Source organism: Equus quagga, chromosome 7, assembly GCF_021613505.1.
Source record: "Equus quagga isolate Etosha38 chromosome 7, UCLA_HA_Equagga_1.0, whole genome shotgun sequence".
NCBI lineage: Eukaryota > Metazoa > Chordata > Mammalia > Perissodactyla > Equidae > Equus > Equus quagga.
This window is the reverse complement of record NC_060273.1, coordinates 66,611,801-66,626,663: the sequence shown is the minus strand read 5'-3', so window position 1 is coordinate 66,626,663 and position 14,863 is coordinate 66,611,801. Positions and strand designations below refer to the sequence as shown.

At 51.3% G+C, this 14,863-nt stretch overlaps 1 protein-coding gene across 1 annotated transcript in view; it reads left to right on the top strand.

The window, feature by feature from the left end:
- The first annotated feature begins 376 nt into the window (after positions 1–376).
- The window catches only part of GALNT10 (polypeptide N-acetylgalactosaminyltransferase 10), a 215,466-nt gene continuing 200,979 nt past the window's right edge, over positions 377–14,863 (top strand). Inside the window, exon 1 of the mRNA XM_046667250.1 lies at positions 377–672. Coding sequence (XP_046523206.1) covers positions 514–672 — 159 coding nt within the window. The 5' untranslated portion in view covers positions 377–513. The remainder of the gene's footprint in view (positions 673–14,863) is intronic.

Below are 14,863 nucleotides of genomic sequence, written 5' to 3'. Positions count from 1 at the left end.
TGGGGTCCCCGGGCGCGTTCCAGCACGCGAAGGGACACCGGTGCCCAGCCCGCACCAGTTAGCGCCCAACTCGCTAACTCCGGGACTTTCGCAAAGCTCCCGCGGGCGGGGGAGCCGCCGAGAAGAGGACCGCACCATCGCTGCCCAAGAGGGGGGAGCGGGTGGCCCCGCGACACCGTCGCGCCAGGGAGGACCAGGAAGAGCGGCGAGAGCCCGGGTCCCGCGGCCCACCGCGCTCGGCAGCCGCCCCGGGGGAAGGTGGCGTGCGGCGCGCGGCTCGGCCGGGCGCTGGGTCGGCGGTGGCGGCCGCGACCCCCCCGCGGCGGCGGCGCAGTGGCGGAGCCCGGCTCCCCGGCGGGCGAGCGGCGGAAGTGCCGCGGAGTTGGAGCGGGGCCGGCGCCGCGGCTGCTTCTCCTCGCCCAGCTACTGCCGCCGCCGGGCGGACGGGCGGACGCGCGGAGCTGGGGGTGGTGCGGCGGGGCCGGCGGGGCGCGGCGGGGCTGACCCGCCCCGATGAGGCGGAAGGAGAAGCGGCTTCTGCAGGCGGTGGCGCTGGTGTTGGCGGCCCTGGTCCTTCTGCCCAACGTGGGACTCTGGGCGCTGTACCGCGAGCGGCAGCCCGACGGCACCCCCGGGGGATCAGGGGCGGCGGTGGCCCCGGCGGCCGGCCAGGTGAGTCCCCCAGTTGGATGAGGTGGGGAACACTCTCCCCGAATTCGCTTCCAGCCTACAGTTCCTTCCTCCACCTTCCCCTGTCTGCCTTCTCATAGTCAGCGCGGAGACTCCTCTGTTCTTCCCATTTTTTGGATGGGAAAATTGAGGCTCAGAGAAGGACAGGGACTTGTCCAGGGCTTCACGCCAGTCAGAGACAGAACCAGAACTAGAAACCAGGAGTCCTCTCCTTCCTACCGTAGGTTACCATTCTCCCTTCTGTCCATGTCTGGTATCGCTTGACCTCTTCCAGCATCTCCTCTTTTGGAACATCCTGTCTGCATCCCTGTGTCCCAGGTTGACTCCTTTTCCTGGAGGTGACTGGTTTTCTTATTTGGTGTCTAGGTCTTTCAGCTTTTTCCTCCACCTGCTGATCTCTGTGTTCCCTGCCCAGGTCTCCCCTTTCCTATTTGCCCATCTACCCAACGAGACACCTGGGCCTCCCTTCTCTCCCCGTTAGTTCTCCCTCCTTCCCAGCCTTATTTCTTCACAGATCCTGTGGGTTCCTTGGAGGATGCAAAGATCATGCTCCCCTTGGAGCTTCAGGCCCTGTGGGTGGGTAAGGGGGTGAACTCCTGGTCCTTGAGGAGCCTGCTATCTTTGACCTTCTGGGAGTTCAAAAGTGGGGCTCTCGTGGAGGGACCCCCATCAGAGGCTATTTGTGCCCAGTGCCCTGAGGATAGAACATCAGATGCCTTCCCTGACCCTTCTCAGAGTACCCATGACCTCTCTGAACTTGTCAAGCCTGATTAGGTGTGGTGTTTCTTGCAGCCAAGACTGGGATCTTAATTGTTTCTGCCTCCTCTGGACTGACTCATGTATGTTGGAGGGGGAGGGGAGAAGTCACGCATACGTATAGACTGATAGCAGAAGCTCTGTCAGATCACTCCTACCCTCCCAGCTCCTGGCTCCGTAGGTGCCAGTGAGTGTGTACCCACTTGAACTGTTTCACACAGTGGGACGTTTCAGGTTTTCTTATGGGATTTCCTTGGTCCCACGGGAAGCGGATAGTTTGCGCATCAGGGTCAAACTTGACTAATTGTTGGCAGGGCAAGGGAAGAGGCTGACTTTGAAGGTGGATGATTTTCCTTTCTCTTCTCAGTATCAGGCTGCTGCCTGGGCGGTCTGGCATCTTGAGCACAGAGGGTTCTTTGCCACAGGGCTGGCCAATTTGAGTGCAGCCTCTCACTCTATAATTGTTGCAAACCATCCTGGAGAGAAGGTTGATCTTTCTGGTAGATCTTACTGTTTGGAAACTAAGAGCCCCATCTCCTTTCCGAAACCTCTGGTTCAAACCTCGACAGCTAAGTTAGACCCCTCTCCCATAAATTCTGTATCCATCTGGGTTTTACCTTCATGAAATCTCATTCTTCTGTTCCCACCCTGTACCTGCATCAGGGTCAGGGGTCAGGGTTCTATCCTCAGCTCTACCATTAATTTGCTGTGTGTGTCCTTGATCACCTCCTATTTCCCTCTCTGAGCCTCCCTTTCTCCATCTGTAAAATGTGGTTATTGGTCCAGCTCCAGCCTTCTGTGATACCGTCAATGAATCAGTGAGGAGTACAATGGCTACTTCGTTTTTCTTTCCTGAGTCAGAAGCCTCTTGTAGCATCCCCAGATGTGTGGGCTCCATACTGGACCCAGCCCCAGGTCAAGGGAAGAGCATCCTGCCCAAGTGCAAACCCTCCCTTGGAATCGCTGTAGCCAGTTCTAAAATAGCTCCTGACATTCTGCCTCTGCCTGGAGAAAGCCCTCGTATTTCATTTGCTGTGGATGCCGGAGACGTCCTGATTTTCATTTTCTGTAGACCCAGATGTGTAGAGAGAAGGTCAAGGTTAACTGCCAGTTTGGCCTGAGCTTTCAAAGTAAATTACTCACTTGTGCAAGAGGGAATTGATGGAGTAAGGCAGCCTTTTGGGCAGAGAGAGGGGAGCAACAGCTGGACGCTGCTCAGAGCCCTTAACTAAAATGGGCAGATAGGCGCATCTGGGAAGGTGTAGTTCTTGTTCATTTCTGTTTCTCTGGAATATCATGAAGAGGAAGAGGAAGAAGTGGTAAAGGGGTTTGATGATGGGGGTGGAAGATGCCAGCTGATTATCCTTGCTTTAAAGAAAATCTCTTTGCTTCCTGAGAGCAGCGGAATGGAGCAGTTTCCCCAATGATAAGCTCTTCTAGGTACTGGAGGATTCAGCATTCATCTGCTGCCTTTCAGGAACACTCTGCCAAATTTCCACACAGCCCCTTTTTGTTTCAGTCTCCTGCAGATGCACAGCACTGGGCTTGGCCCCCCGTCCCTTGTTTGAGTGTCAGCTGGCCTTGAGGGGAGAGGCTGACTTCTGAGAGCGATGGTGTTCCGTTCCTCATCCCGGTGTACTGGAATGTGCAGGTCACATGTCAGGCTGCTATCTGGGAAATCTGGCATCTTGAGCACCCAGAGCTTCTTCGACAGGGCTGACCAGTTCTGAGCTCAGCTTGTCACTCTCGTAATTGTTCAGAATTATCCCAGAGCACCTCGTTGATCTTTCTTGTAGAAATAACTGCAGAGGCTCTGGAGGGAAGTCTGACAGGACTTTATCCTAATGAAAAATATGCTTCTTGTGGGTTTGAGAGAACTTTCTTTGAGGGTAACATATCCGCTATTTGAACCGTCCTTTAACTCCTTGATTTCTCCACTGGGTTGAAGGGTTTCAAATTAAGAGCGTTTATCATCTGCCAGAACATAAGTAACTGTCATGCTAGCTCATCCTGGGTGTACCTCTGGAGCTGAGTTGGGCAGCTGATTTATAAAGGACATATAATGCTTCTAGGATTTCAGCATTCATCTGATCAGACAGCTGGCTTCCTGGAAAGCTGCAAAACCAAGCAAGAAAAACCAGTCTTGAAGCCATCTTCATTTTAATTTGGGGGTCCCTCTCATTCCTAGCCCCAGTCTGCTTAGCATCTTGATTTAATTCTACAGTCTGTTTCTTATTCCAGGCTTGGACACTGGCTATTAAAAATCCATGTTAGGAAATGCAAAGCAGCCCTTCCCCGTTTCTGAGCCATAATCTCTTGTGAGAAATGACTTCATTGGATAATAGTGACTCTGGAATAGAAATCGGTGGGGTAATGGAATACCAGTGACTTTAATTTTCAAGTATCAAGAGTTTTTCTCATTGTATCAGAGCTGAACTTTATTCTTAGAACATCCAGAAATCAATACTTTTTTCCTCCTTTTTTCAGTCTTTCTGGTGGCAGAGCCTTTCTGATCAGAAAGTTAAGTACCATAGAAATATAGCCTTGGCATGATTTCTTTAATTTTCCACAGAGGGGCTGGGATCCTTTAGATTGTTAATCACTTCTCTGTCTGCATGCCCAGCTGAAATCTGATGCCACTAGGAAGGGTTGTTGATTTACCTGAGCAAACCTGGCTTCCTGCATTCTTTCTCTCATCCTGGGCTTGCCATCCCCCAAGGCGCTCAGCCGAGGAAGGCCTCGGAACAGATGCCTGGGTTCTAATTCTCTCTCTTAGCCTAAACTCACTGTGTGACCTCGGAAAAGTGGTTTAACCTCTTTGGGCCTTGGATTCCTCATTTGTGAAGTGAGGGCTTAGATGCAGAAGGGGAAAGGTAAATGTGTAACTTGGTGCTTCCCGTCCCCTGGCCAGGGCAGACATTGCTAGTCAGTCTCTTTACCACTAAGCCCCCTATTTGGCCTCAGACTGTTTCTCAACACTGCTGCTCAGTGGAGTTAATGACGTGTTAAAACTCATTTGCAATGTAAGAAATAGATACTTTGCCGGGACTTTTGCAACTCTAACATGCTGGGTTTGGTGAGTTTGTTTGGAAGCATGTATTGGGAAGGCCTGGATAGTAGAAGTGTTTAAACAGATCTCTAACTTGTGATGAGGCCACCACTTAGGGATATGTTCGTACTCTAAATGCCTTTTCTCAGGCTGTGGTCTAAGGATGTTCAACCTTTAATCTGTTGGTTCCAAGACACGATAACAAATAATGGAATCCGGGATGAAAAAGCAAAGGCCCATTTAAAAGATAACCATCTAGCTTGCTAATTGTACCTTGTCCACAGCCAGCTCTTACACAGGGATGGCCGCGGGATATTATCACTGAAAAGCACCCTGAGACAAACTTGGCAGCCAGAAGTATGTCCCGTGACGGCTCAACACTCATGATGGTGTTTGCAGTGGGTTCGGTATTTTGCATATGTCTGACCCTCTTATCCCACATATGTGTCACAGCCAGTAAGGGAAGAGCTGATGGGTGAGGCACTGCCCCCAGGAAGACTTAAGTAAGAGTCTTGTTTCTCGGCGAACCACTGTCCTCAACACGCAGTGGAGTGGGAAAGGAGGTAGCCTGTATGGGCCTGAGTTCCTCTGGCCAAGGAGTGCATTGTGGGAGCCGCGTCCCCTCCCAGCACGTGTCGTGAGGCTCGGCCCTGGGGAGACAGTCGGAACGTTTCTGCCAGGTGATCAATCTGCGTCAGAGCAGGAAAGGGGCTTCTGAAGTCATCCAATCCAACTGCCTCATTTTGTAGGTGCAGAAACTGAGGCCCGGGAGAGGGGAGAGCAGTTCTCAGAGGGAGGAGTGCAGACCAGAACCAAGTTGATCTCCAAGTTCTTGCTCTGTTTCACTATATTTTTTCCCTGCACATCCTCATAATTTGATCCTTCTTTACCATTGCTCCCCTTATGAGCAGAGATTGTCACTCCCAGTTTGGAGGCCAGTACTTACTGAGATGACAGTTATCTGCTGAAACTTACCTGGCTTTTTTGCAGATTCATTTTTGTAAATTTTCTTCCCAAATTTTTATAGTTTTAGAGCAAGTAAAATGGATTAATTTTTAAGGTGGCAGAGGGATCCATCAGAGGAATAGAGGTGTTAAAAGGATGCATAGCCCATGGCACCAGTACTGCTATCCGTGGGAGGTGGAGCTAATCTGAGTTTAAGAGCCACCTCAGATTCTCTATCAATTGCAAATGACAGAATGAATTAAGCCGTGTGGGCTGAAACGAGTAAGGGAATATGTCAGCTCCTGTAACTGCAGCTGACTGCAGGTATGGTATGATCTAGAGGTTCTGTCCTAGACTGAGCCTCCATTGTAGCAAAAGAATGATTGCAGCTCTTTCCGGCCTCATAGCCACACCCAGATCCTAGAGGAGAGAGTCTGTTTCCTCTGGTAGCTTCTGTGGAAGAGAGAGGAAACTTGTTTCCTATGAGCTCTAGCAAGATCCTTAGCTATTATTGGGCCAATTTGGATCTAATGTGCTCTCTGAACCATTCACAGTTGTCAGGAGGATGGTCTGTGCTGACTGAGTTAACCCCCCCTGGAGCCGGGGGGTAGGGTCAGGCCACCCAAATCATAGGAAGAGCAATTCCCCAGAGAAAAGTCTGGGTGCTCTTGTGGGGAGAAGGGGAAATGAAATCTAGGAAAGAAGCCAACAAATGTCCGCTCCAGAATCCTGCTGTCACAGTGTCCCAGGCAGTCACTACTCAGGGATCAGACCTGGTCCTCAAGATAAAACCTCTTTGCCATCCGGGACTCACTTTTTTTTCCTTTGGTGAGGAAGATTCTCCCTGAGCTAACATCTGTTGCCAATCTTCCTCTTTTTTTACTTGAGGAAGATTTGCCCCAAGCATCCTCTATTTTCTATGTGGGATGCCTCTACAGCATGGCTGATGAGTGGAGTAGGTCCGCTCCTGGGATCCGAACCTGCAAAATCAGGCCACCACAGCGGAGCTCTTGGAACTTTAACCACTCGGCCCTGGGGCTGGCCCCCAGGACTCACGTTTGATCACTGGACCTGTAGTCTGGAGGTCTGTGTTCTCATCTCAGCTCTGCCGCCCGCCCTTTGGCAGAAATGGTTAACTGTGTGGGCCTCAGTTTCCTCCTGGGGAAAGCCTGGGCGTGAATGCTTGCCAGCACAGAGCAGGGAGTTAAGATGAGGAGCAGCTGAAAGCTGCCTTTATTTAATCTTACTCGTGAGTTCCGCAGCCTCCTTCCTTTCCTCTCACAGACGTCCTGAGAGCTGTCCCCCACCCCCCCACCTCCCGACATTAAAAGTCAATTCATTGAAAATTTCCCTCAAGCTGAAAAAGAACTTCTGTCTCTTCAGCTCCGACTTTTTTCCTGCCTGGCCCTCTTCGCTGGAGGAGGCGGAGTGTTCATACTTTGGAAGCTGGAGGAAGCTAAACAATTCCGCTTGCTGTGGAGGGTGGGTGTGTATTTATGAGTGTGTAGCTTGCTCTCCATGTGTCTCTCTTCTCTCTTATCTTTGGATGGTTCCTGTTTGCTGCCCTCTGCCGAGTATAGATAGGAGAAGGAGGGGAGAAAAGCAGGGCCAGTTTTTCCTTGCCTTTGGTTTTGAGAGAATTCTGAGCTTCAGATGCTGAATTTTCTTCAGGTTTCTCAGGCGATAAAAGCCACAGCATAAAATGACACTAATAAGAATGATGGTGATCTTGATGATGATGATGATGATGATCACGTTAATAAGAATATTATTATTAGCAGCTACCAGTTATTTAGCACTTATCCTACTAGGCATGGGACTAATGAGCCCTTTGCCGTACATCTTGTTAAATACTGATAAACAGGAAGGAATGAATGAGGGGACTCAGGCTCACAGAGGTGCAGGTACTGGCCCAAGGATGCACAGCCTGTGGTTGTGGAGCTGGTATTTGAGCCTGTGGGTCTCTGACCCCACGCCTAAGCCAGACAAAGGACTTGCCCCCACCCCGCCCCTCCACCCACTCCTGGGAGGCTGCTACTGGAGTGCCGATGTCTGAGCAGAGAGGGGAGACCATTGCTCTAAGACCGAACCTCTTCAGTGGCCCAGGAGGAACCCACGAGGTCACTTGGTTGTGTGATCCTCAAGAGAAACCCTACCCATTAGCAAAGTGACTCCCTGATCCTCCTGGACTGAGACCCTGTGGGGCGGTGTGTAGGGCTCTAGCTTTGAAGCTGCACTGTCTGGTTCAGATCCCTGGCCTTGGCTGAGTCGCTTGCCCTCCTGCCTGGAATTCCTGATCTGTAAAATGGGAATAATGTCATCTATATTGGAGGATTCTTTGAGGGTTGAATGAGTCGCGATGGGTAAAGCCCTGAGCACAAGGCTTGGTACAGAACAGGTGCTCGGTGACTGTGTCAGTGCTGCTGCTCGTGGGAAGTGCCTAGCTTGTAGAAGGGACCCAGCTCTTCTGGAGCAGGACTCAGCTTCCCTGTGGCCGAGAGAGGGAGGGAGGCCTATATTGTCATTGTCTGAAAGGTGAGCAGTCCGAGGATAGGTGGTTGTCCTAACAGCACAGGGTTCAGATGTGGAGCAGGGCCAGATGGTCTCTCTGCTGCTTGGGGGTGGGGATGAGGTTGTGCACGCACAGGCTGCTCTTTGTATCCCACTCCCTGACTCTTTGGAGTCTGAAGCAGTTGTTGGGGATACCCTCCCACTTCCTACCCTGGGAGAAACCCAGATCCTTTGCATCCTTCTAAGAAGTATTCTTTGCCACCTCCAGGAAGTATTCTTTGGTCACTCCATCCCCCAGGGGTCTGTCACTGGTCTTAGGCCCCGGAGCCTTGAGTTCCTCATCTGCCTCCTTGGAGGCCCTTCCCGGAAGGTGTGGCCTTGTGTTTCTGCTTCTCCCTCCCTGCACCTGTCGTGTGCCTCTGGGCCTCCACACACACTGCTGCCTTACCTTTTTCTCTCCTGCCTGGCCCCTAAACCTGACGCACCCCTGCTGGGGCCCCCTCGGGTAGTGTTCTCTACCCCGGGGCCCAGAGCCCCTTATGTAAATGCATCATGCAGTGTAGTAGTCATTTTTAATCTCTCCACACCGTCTGCTCCTGAAGGCAGGACCTAATCTCTGTCCTGGTCCCCAACTCTTCTTTGCCCAGAATATTTGCTGAATGACTGAAGAAGCGAGCAAGTGGGTGAGTGATATGGTTGGCACTTAGTAACTGCTGGCTGAGTGCAGGAAATTAGCCTTGAGGAATGGTTCTTCGGAAACTTCAGAATCCCCGGGGAGCCTGTTAACAATGGAGACTCCAGGGCCCAAGGCCAAGTTGCAAGATTGGGCCAGTCTGGGGTGGACCAAGGATCCATGTATTTAACAAATCCTATTGAGAGTCAACCAGGAACTCTCTTCTCTCTGTCCACATCCCCAGCTTATCAGCACCCCAGGAGGCAGACCTCGCCTTCACCAGGGGCCCACCCCACTCTCCCCAGGAACACTTCCCGACCTGCCTTTGAGTGTGTTTATCTGGAGGGTTTATCTAGAGTTTCCCGAGTTGCCAGCCATCACTCCCAGGGGAGCTTTGTGGTTCCTGTTGGTGTGGCACCTTATCAGATGCAAGCAGTTCAGAGTTGGGATCCGGGATCCGGAATGGGAGGTGCACTTTGAAAATCCCTCTGCCGTGGGTGGGCCGAAAGGACTCTCTGGGGCCCTAGAGTTTTGTTTTCCTTTGATGCCAATGTCTGTTGCTCTTCCAGACTGAGTGCTCTGCCTTCCTGCTGTGGGGGCAAGGGTGAGGGGTCTGTAAGTGGGGCCGGGGGGAGGTACTGAACCATGGGCCTCTTTGAAAAGGGGTGACACTGTGGAGACCCCACAAACCTCTCCCTTGAGCTGGAGAGAGTGTGGGATTGAGAACCAGCCCTGCTGATTCCCAGGCCCAGCTCTGCCACTTGCCAGCTCTGTGTCCAGCCTCTGGAGCTTCACCCTTCTCCTAAAATGAGCACAATGATCACTACTTCATAGTGTCGTGGTGATGATCAGATCACATTAAAGATGAGAAAACTGAGGTGCAGAGAGGTTCAGTGACATAGCCAAGGCCACACAGCTAGGAAGTGATGGAAACAGCCTTCCATCGCAGGTGTCTCACTCAAGTGGCGCACAGCCTGAGGCTTCCTTCTGCTGCCTCGCTACCCACTGGCCCTATGACCTCCAGCGAGCACCCCACTTCCTCCGGACATAAGGATGCCGCAGTGAGAGGTTATCGCTGAGGGCCCCACGGGCCTGGTTCTTGGCTTCATTGTGTTGGCTCTGGAAAGCTCTTCCATGAGCTGAATGCCCAGGGAGCCGTGCCAGGGCAGGCTTACGGCAGGTCCCACGTGCCGCCTGGGAGCCGCACTCGGGCAGCCTCCCAAGAGCGCAGTTAGCCAGGGTTGTGTGTTTGTGCCGGTCTCCCCGGTGAGTTAGAAATGTCAGCCTCCTCCAAGAGGCTGGCTGCTGAGCAGAGGGGGCTGGTGGGACCCCTGGAGGAAGGGGGTTTCTTAAAGGGAACAGGTTGGCAACATCTGGCGGGGGAGTGCGTGTGAAAGTCACTTCCTCCTGCTGAAGGCATTGTATGTGCTCAACTGAAACTGTTATTTTTGCATGTTTCCTCCTGAGTATTGATCACAGTCAGCTGCTGACAGTTAGAATGCGTGTCTGTGTGCACATCTATTTGTGAAATAACCGATTTCTAAATCCAGCACCTAACTCTCATGAAAAGTCAGTAGTTCTGTTCTTGGGGCACCAGGGTCCGTAGTTTGGATTCCTGGTTATTTTATTGATAGTAAACCTTTATGACTGTCTCCTTCAGAGAACTTTTATTACTTTTATTATTTTATTTGACCTTTATATAATTGTTTTTAAAAAAATCTCGCAACAGAGATGGCGCACTGGTGGCCTGTGGGCCAGATGTAGCCCAGAGCTGTGTTTTGTGTGGCTCACTCAGTGCTGGACCGTAGATGGTTGGCTGTGTTTATTTTTAAATGCTAGTAAGTGGTCAGTATCCAAACATTGGAATAGTTCACATTTAAAAAAAATTTCTCATTTCTGGCTTTTGGGGAAAAACGGAAAAGTCTGGCAGCTGGGCCTGGGTTCTCGTATCACAAAAAGTGGCTGGCTCTGGGTAGCAGCTGCCCGCTCTAGACAGGCCCCAGCTCTCCAGTTGGCCACGGCCCCTGCCACACTTTGTGGCCTCAAACCTGGGTTCTTCACCCTTTTCTGTAACCAGCCTGACCTCTGGAGACATTGAGTTTGGGAGCCCTGCTTTAAAACCTTCGTCCAGCTTGTTCTCTTTATCTCATGGTGGAGGCAGGACAGGCCTCCACTTTAGAGAAGAGAAAACCGAGGTTCGCAGAGCATGGGTGACATGAGTAGTCACAGAGCCTCTAGGTGGAGGCTGTCCTTCTGCCTGTAATGCACTTTTCAGGGGGAAAAAAAAAGATGGTTACTTGGAAATATAAATATATGTACCTCAGGCTCTTGAACAAACTCACTTAAGTTTATATCTGGATGATCCTGCTCTGCCTGAGCCCAAGAAGCACTTACCTCGCTTCTCTGTGCCTCTCGGTATTCTGAATTGGAGGCCTGCCCCGTCTAGTAGTTTGTTCCAGCTGTGTCGGCCTGCTGTAGGTTTAGTGGAAACGATGCAAGCACAGGGTCCACTTTGTTCTCTGCCTTGTGCTTGTTGGCATGTCAGGAAACCCTAGAATGTGCATTCCAGTTATTGGTGGAATGTTATGAGTCTATGAAATGAGTAGAAAGACAGCCTTCCCAGCAGAAAGAAATGGTGCATGCCACATTCCCTTGTCTCAGGGGTTCTCAGAGACATTGGGGGACGTTTCTGGGAAAGGGAGAGCCTGTGTGAAGGCAGTTGGGGGCCACCCAGAGCTAACTGGGTGAGGCAGTTCAGCTGAACACAGTCACTGTGTCTCTGAGTACAGGGCCCTTTGCCAGGGCAGGAGTGGCTGCAGCTCCACCCCCCTTCAGGAACCTTCCCTTAGAGGTTCCAGGTGGCTGCTGATGTGGCAGTGGGGCACGGGATGTGGGCACAGTCGGTGCAGTGGCCAGTCCTCGGCTAAGAGTTCGCTCTCTCTTTGAACCCTTGCTCTATGGTAGTGACAGTAACGATCATTCCTTTATTGAGCTCTTGCTGTATGCCATGTACTGTGCCCATGTCATTTCTTCAGCGTAACAAGGGCTCTTACTCTGGTCATTTTGCAAATGGAAAAACTGAGGCTCAGGAAGCTTAAGTCTCTTCCCAGGCCTGCGGAGGAGACAAGTGGTGGGACTCAGGCTCCGATTTCTGAGGCTCAGACTTTGCTCTTACCCACCAAGTTTTACTGACGCCTGTGGCAAGTCATTTAACCTCTCTGGGCCTCTGTTTCCTCGCCTGTAAAGTGGGGACAGTGCCTTCCTGGTGCGAACAGAGCACGGGTGAGGGACTGGTCAGCTTTCTCACCTGTGACTGCCTGCCGCCCTGGCTTTGGCAGTTGTCAGAGCTCGCCATCCAGTGTGTTTTCTTTCCTGTGGGGCAGGCAGGGCTCCCCTGCTCCTGGGTGTAAGGGCCTCCCCACGGAGGCCGCCCGTGGGTCTGGGCTGTGCCGCCCCTGCGTCCCTCCCCACCTGGATCCTGGCTGGGCTGCTGCTCTTCCCCTCCCCTGGCAGTGGGAGAGACTGCCAGGGGATAATGGGGCACATTAAGAAGACTGCCAGGTGCCAAGTCAGAGGTATTAAAGGGACGTTTGACTAGTTTTTTTGTTTTTAATTGTGGTCATAACAGCTTATAACATAGTGAGATTTCAGTTGTACATTATTGTTTGTCATACACCATAGAAGTATGCCCCTTCACCCCTTGTGCCCACCCTCCACCCTCCTCCCTCCAGTATAAAGGGACGTTTGACTGTTTTTTTTTGTTTTTAATTGTGGTCATAACAGCGTATAACATAGTGAGATTTCAGTTGTACATTATTGTTTGTCATACACCGTAGAAGTATGCCCCTTCACCCCTTGTGCCCACCCTCCACCGCCCTCCCTCCAGTATAAAGGGACGTTTCACTGGTTTTAGCCCTAATTGTCAGGCTTTTGTCTCTCTCTTTCTCTGTAGCAGTTAAGGGGGAGGGAAGCCCTGTGTGGCCTTTCCTCCTGCTGTGGCGTGTGTGGCCTCTGCTCTGGGTGAGAGCATGCCTCTTTCCCCCCTCGCCTGTTCTCACCCCTCTCCTCTGCCTGTGGGTGTCTCTCTGTCTCTCCATCCACCCCCACCCCACCCCAGCTGGCTCTGTACTGTGTGTCTCTCTCAGCAAATATGATGAGAGGTGAGACTGAAGAAGTCATAAGCCCACCGCCATGGAATCCACGATTCCAAGGGACTATCTTTCATCTTGCCCTGTCCCCTGCAATCTCATGCCTGCCAAATGGCGAGCCATCTTTGCCTTGAACACCTCTAGTGATGGAGAACTCACTCCCTTTAGCTCAGCAGAGTCCTAGGTAATCTGCCATGGCTCAGGGTGGCTTAGAGGGTTTCTTGAGTGCCCACTACCCATCTTTTCATGCTCCTCTCAAATCTTCCCTTTCCCAGAAAGTCTTCTTTGATCTTTCCAGTTAGAACTAATCTCTGTCTGTTGGAAACACTTATAGAATTCAATTTGTACAACTTTAGTGGCATGTGTGTTACACTGCTCTGTTTTGCCATTTCTCTGGGCAGAGGAAAGTTACATTGAAGGAGCCTTCCCAGCAGGACAGCTCCTTGGGTGAGGGTCCACCTGGAGAGAAGGGATCCCAGAGAGCTGCCATGTGGGCCTAGGCTTCCTCCCGTCTCTACAGGTTCCATCCCCAGAGTTGACCAGTGTATTTTATGTGTTCTTTTAGTCCAGAGAATATTTTAGGCTTGCGGACTGTACGGTCTCTGCTGCGGCTCCTCAACTCTGTTGTTGTAGCGTGAAAGCAGCCAGAGACAATACATAAATGAATGAGCCTGCTGTGTTCCAATAAAACTTTATTTGCAAAATCAGGCAGCAGACCGGATTTACCAAGCCGCGGTTTGCCCACGCCTGTTCTAGTCTCTTCCTGGTGGAGGAATTGCCTTGAGTTACTGTGTGACGTTGGGTAGGTCCTTTTCCCAGGACCACATCTTCCATTAAACGGATGAATGGACTGTTAAGGGTCAAATCATGTCCCCCAAAAAGAGATGTTAAAGCCCTCATTCTCAGTACCTCGGAATGTGACCCTATTTGGAAATAGGGTCGTTGCAGATGTATTTAGTTAAGATGATGTCGTGCTGGAGTAGGGGGGGCCCTTAATCCTATGTGACTGACTGCTGTCCTTATGACAAGAGGAGAGGCACAGAGAGGGGAGACGGCCTTGTGAAGACTGAGGCGGAGTTTAGAGTTACTCTGCCATAAGGCAAGGAATGCCTGGGGCTACCAGCAGCTGGAAGCGGCCAGGATGCATCCTCCCCCAGAGGCTTTGGAGGGAGCACAGCCCTGCCAACACCTTGATCTTGAACTTGCAGCCTCCAGAACTGTGAGACAGTACATTTCTGTTGTTTAACAGTTGCCCCCAAATTTGTGGTGTTTCACTATGGCAGCTGTAGAAAACCAGTGCATGGCCCATCTTCCATTTTCTTGTCAGATTGTTTTGTGTGTGTGCACAAGTATGTTTGTGTGTTGTGTTTGGGGGGAGGTGGCTAAAACACGTTCTGCAAAGGCAGGGGTAATTGTCTTAATCTCTTCCAGCTACTTGATTCCCTTTTAATTCATGGGAAAAATCCCCTCTTCCTGGGGAGGATTAGTATATCACCCTGCACGTATGTATTCTTTAACTAAAGCCACTCTCCTTGTTAAGAGAGGAACCTCTTTTTTTCTTTTTTTTTAACTTCGCTACCAGCCTTGAATACCAATGAGTAACACATGGTGCATACTGCCTTTTACTGTATTATCTTTCTTTTTCTGAGTTCCAGCTACATTGATTTCAACAATTTATTTTTGTTCTGGGTCCCAACTCAATTGATTTGGGGGATTACTGTGTGATAGGTACAGAAAGTGGCCCCTGGCTTCGGAGGGCTCCTGGCCCACAGGGGACATAGCCAAGCCCACAGTGATGTGGTGCACAAAACAGAGCGTGCTTAGTACCGCGGGAGGGGCTGGTCAGGTGGTGTGGGGTCCAGGAGGAGGAGGTCACACTTCCGACAGGTGCTGACTTTCAAGGTGGTCCTGAGGAAAGTTGGGAATTCAGCGAATCCTGTGTACTAGGATGTGGGCCTCTCGGTGGCAGAAAGGGGGGAACCTATTCTAGGAACAAGGAGTGAGCTGGGGTCACTGAACCTTCAGCTGTCTGTTCTTAACTGCAGGGAGGTGAGAGAGGCTCATAGAGGCTCTGATCGGGAGGCTGGACTT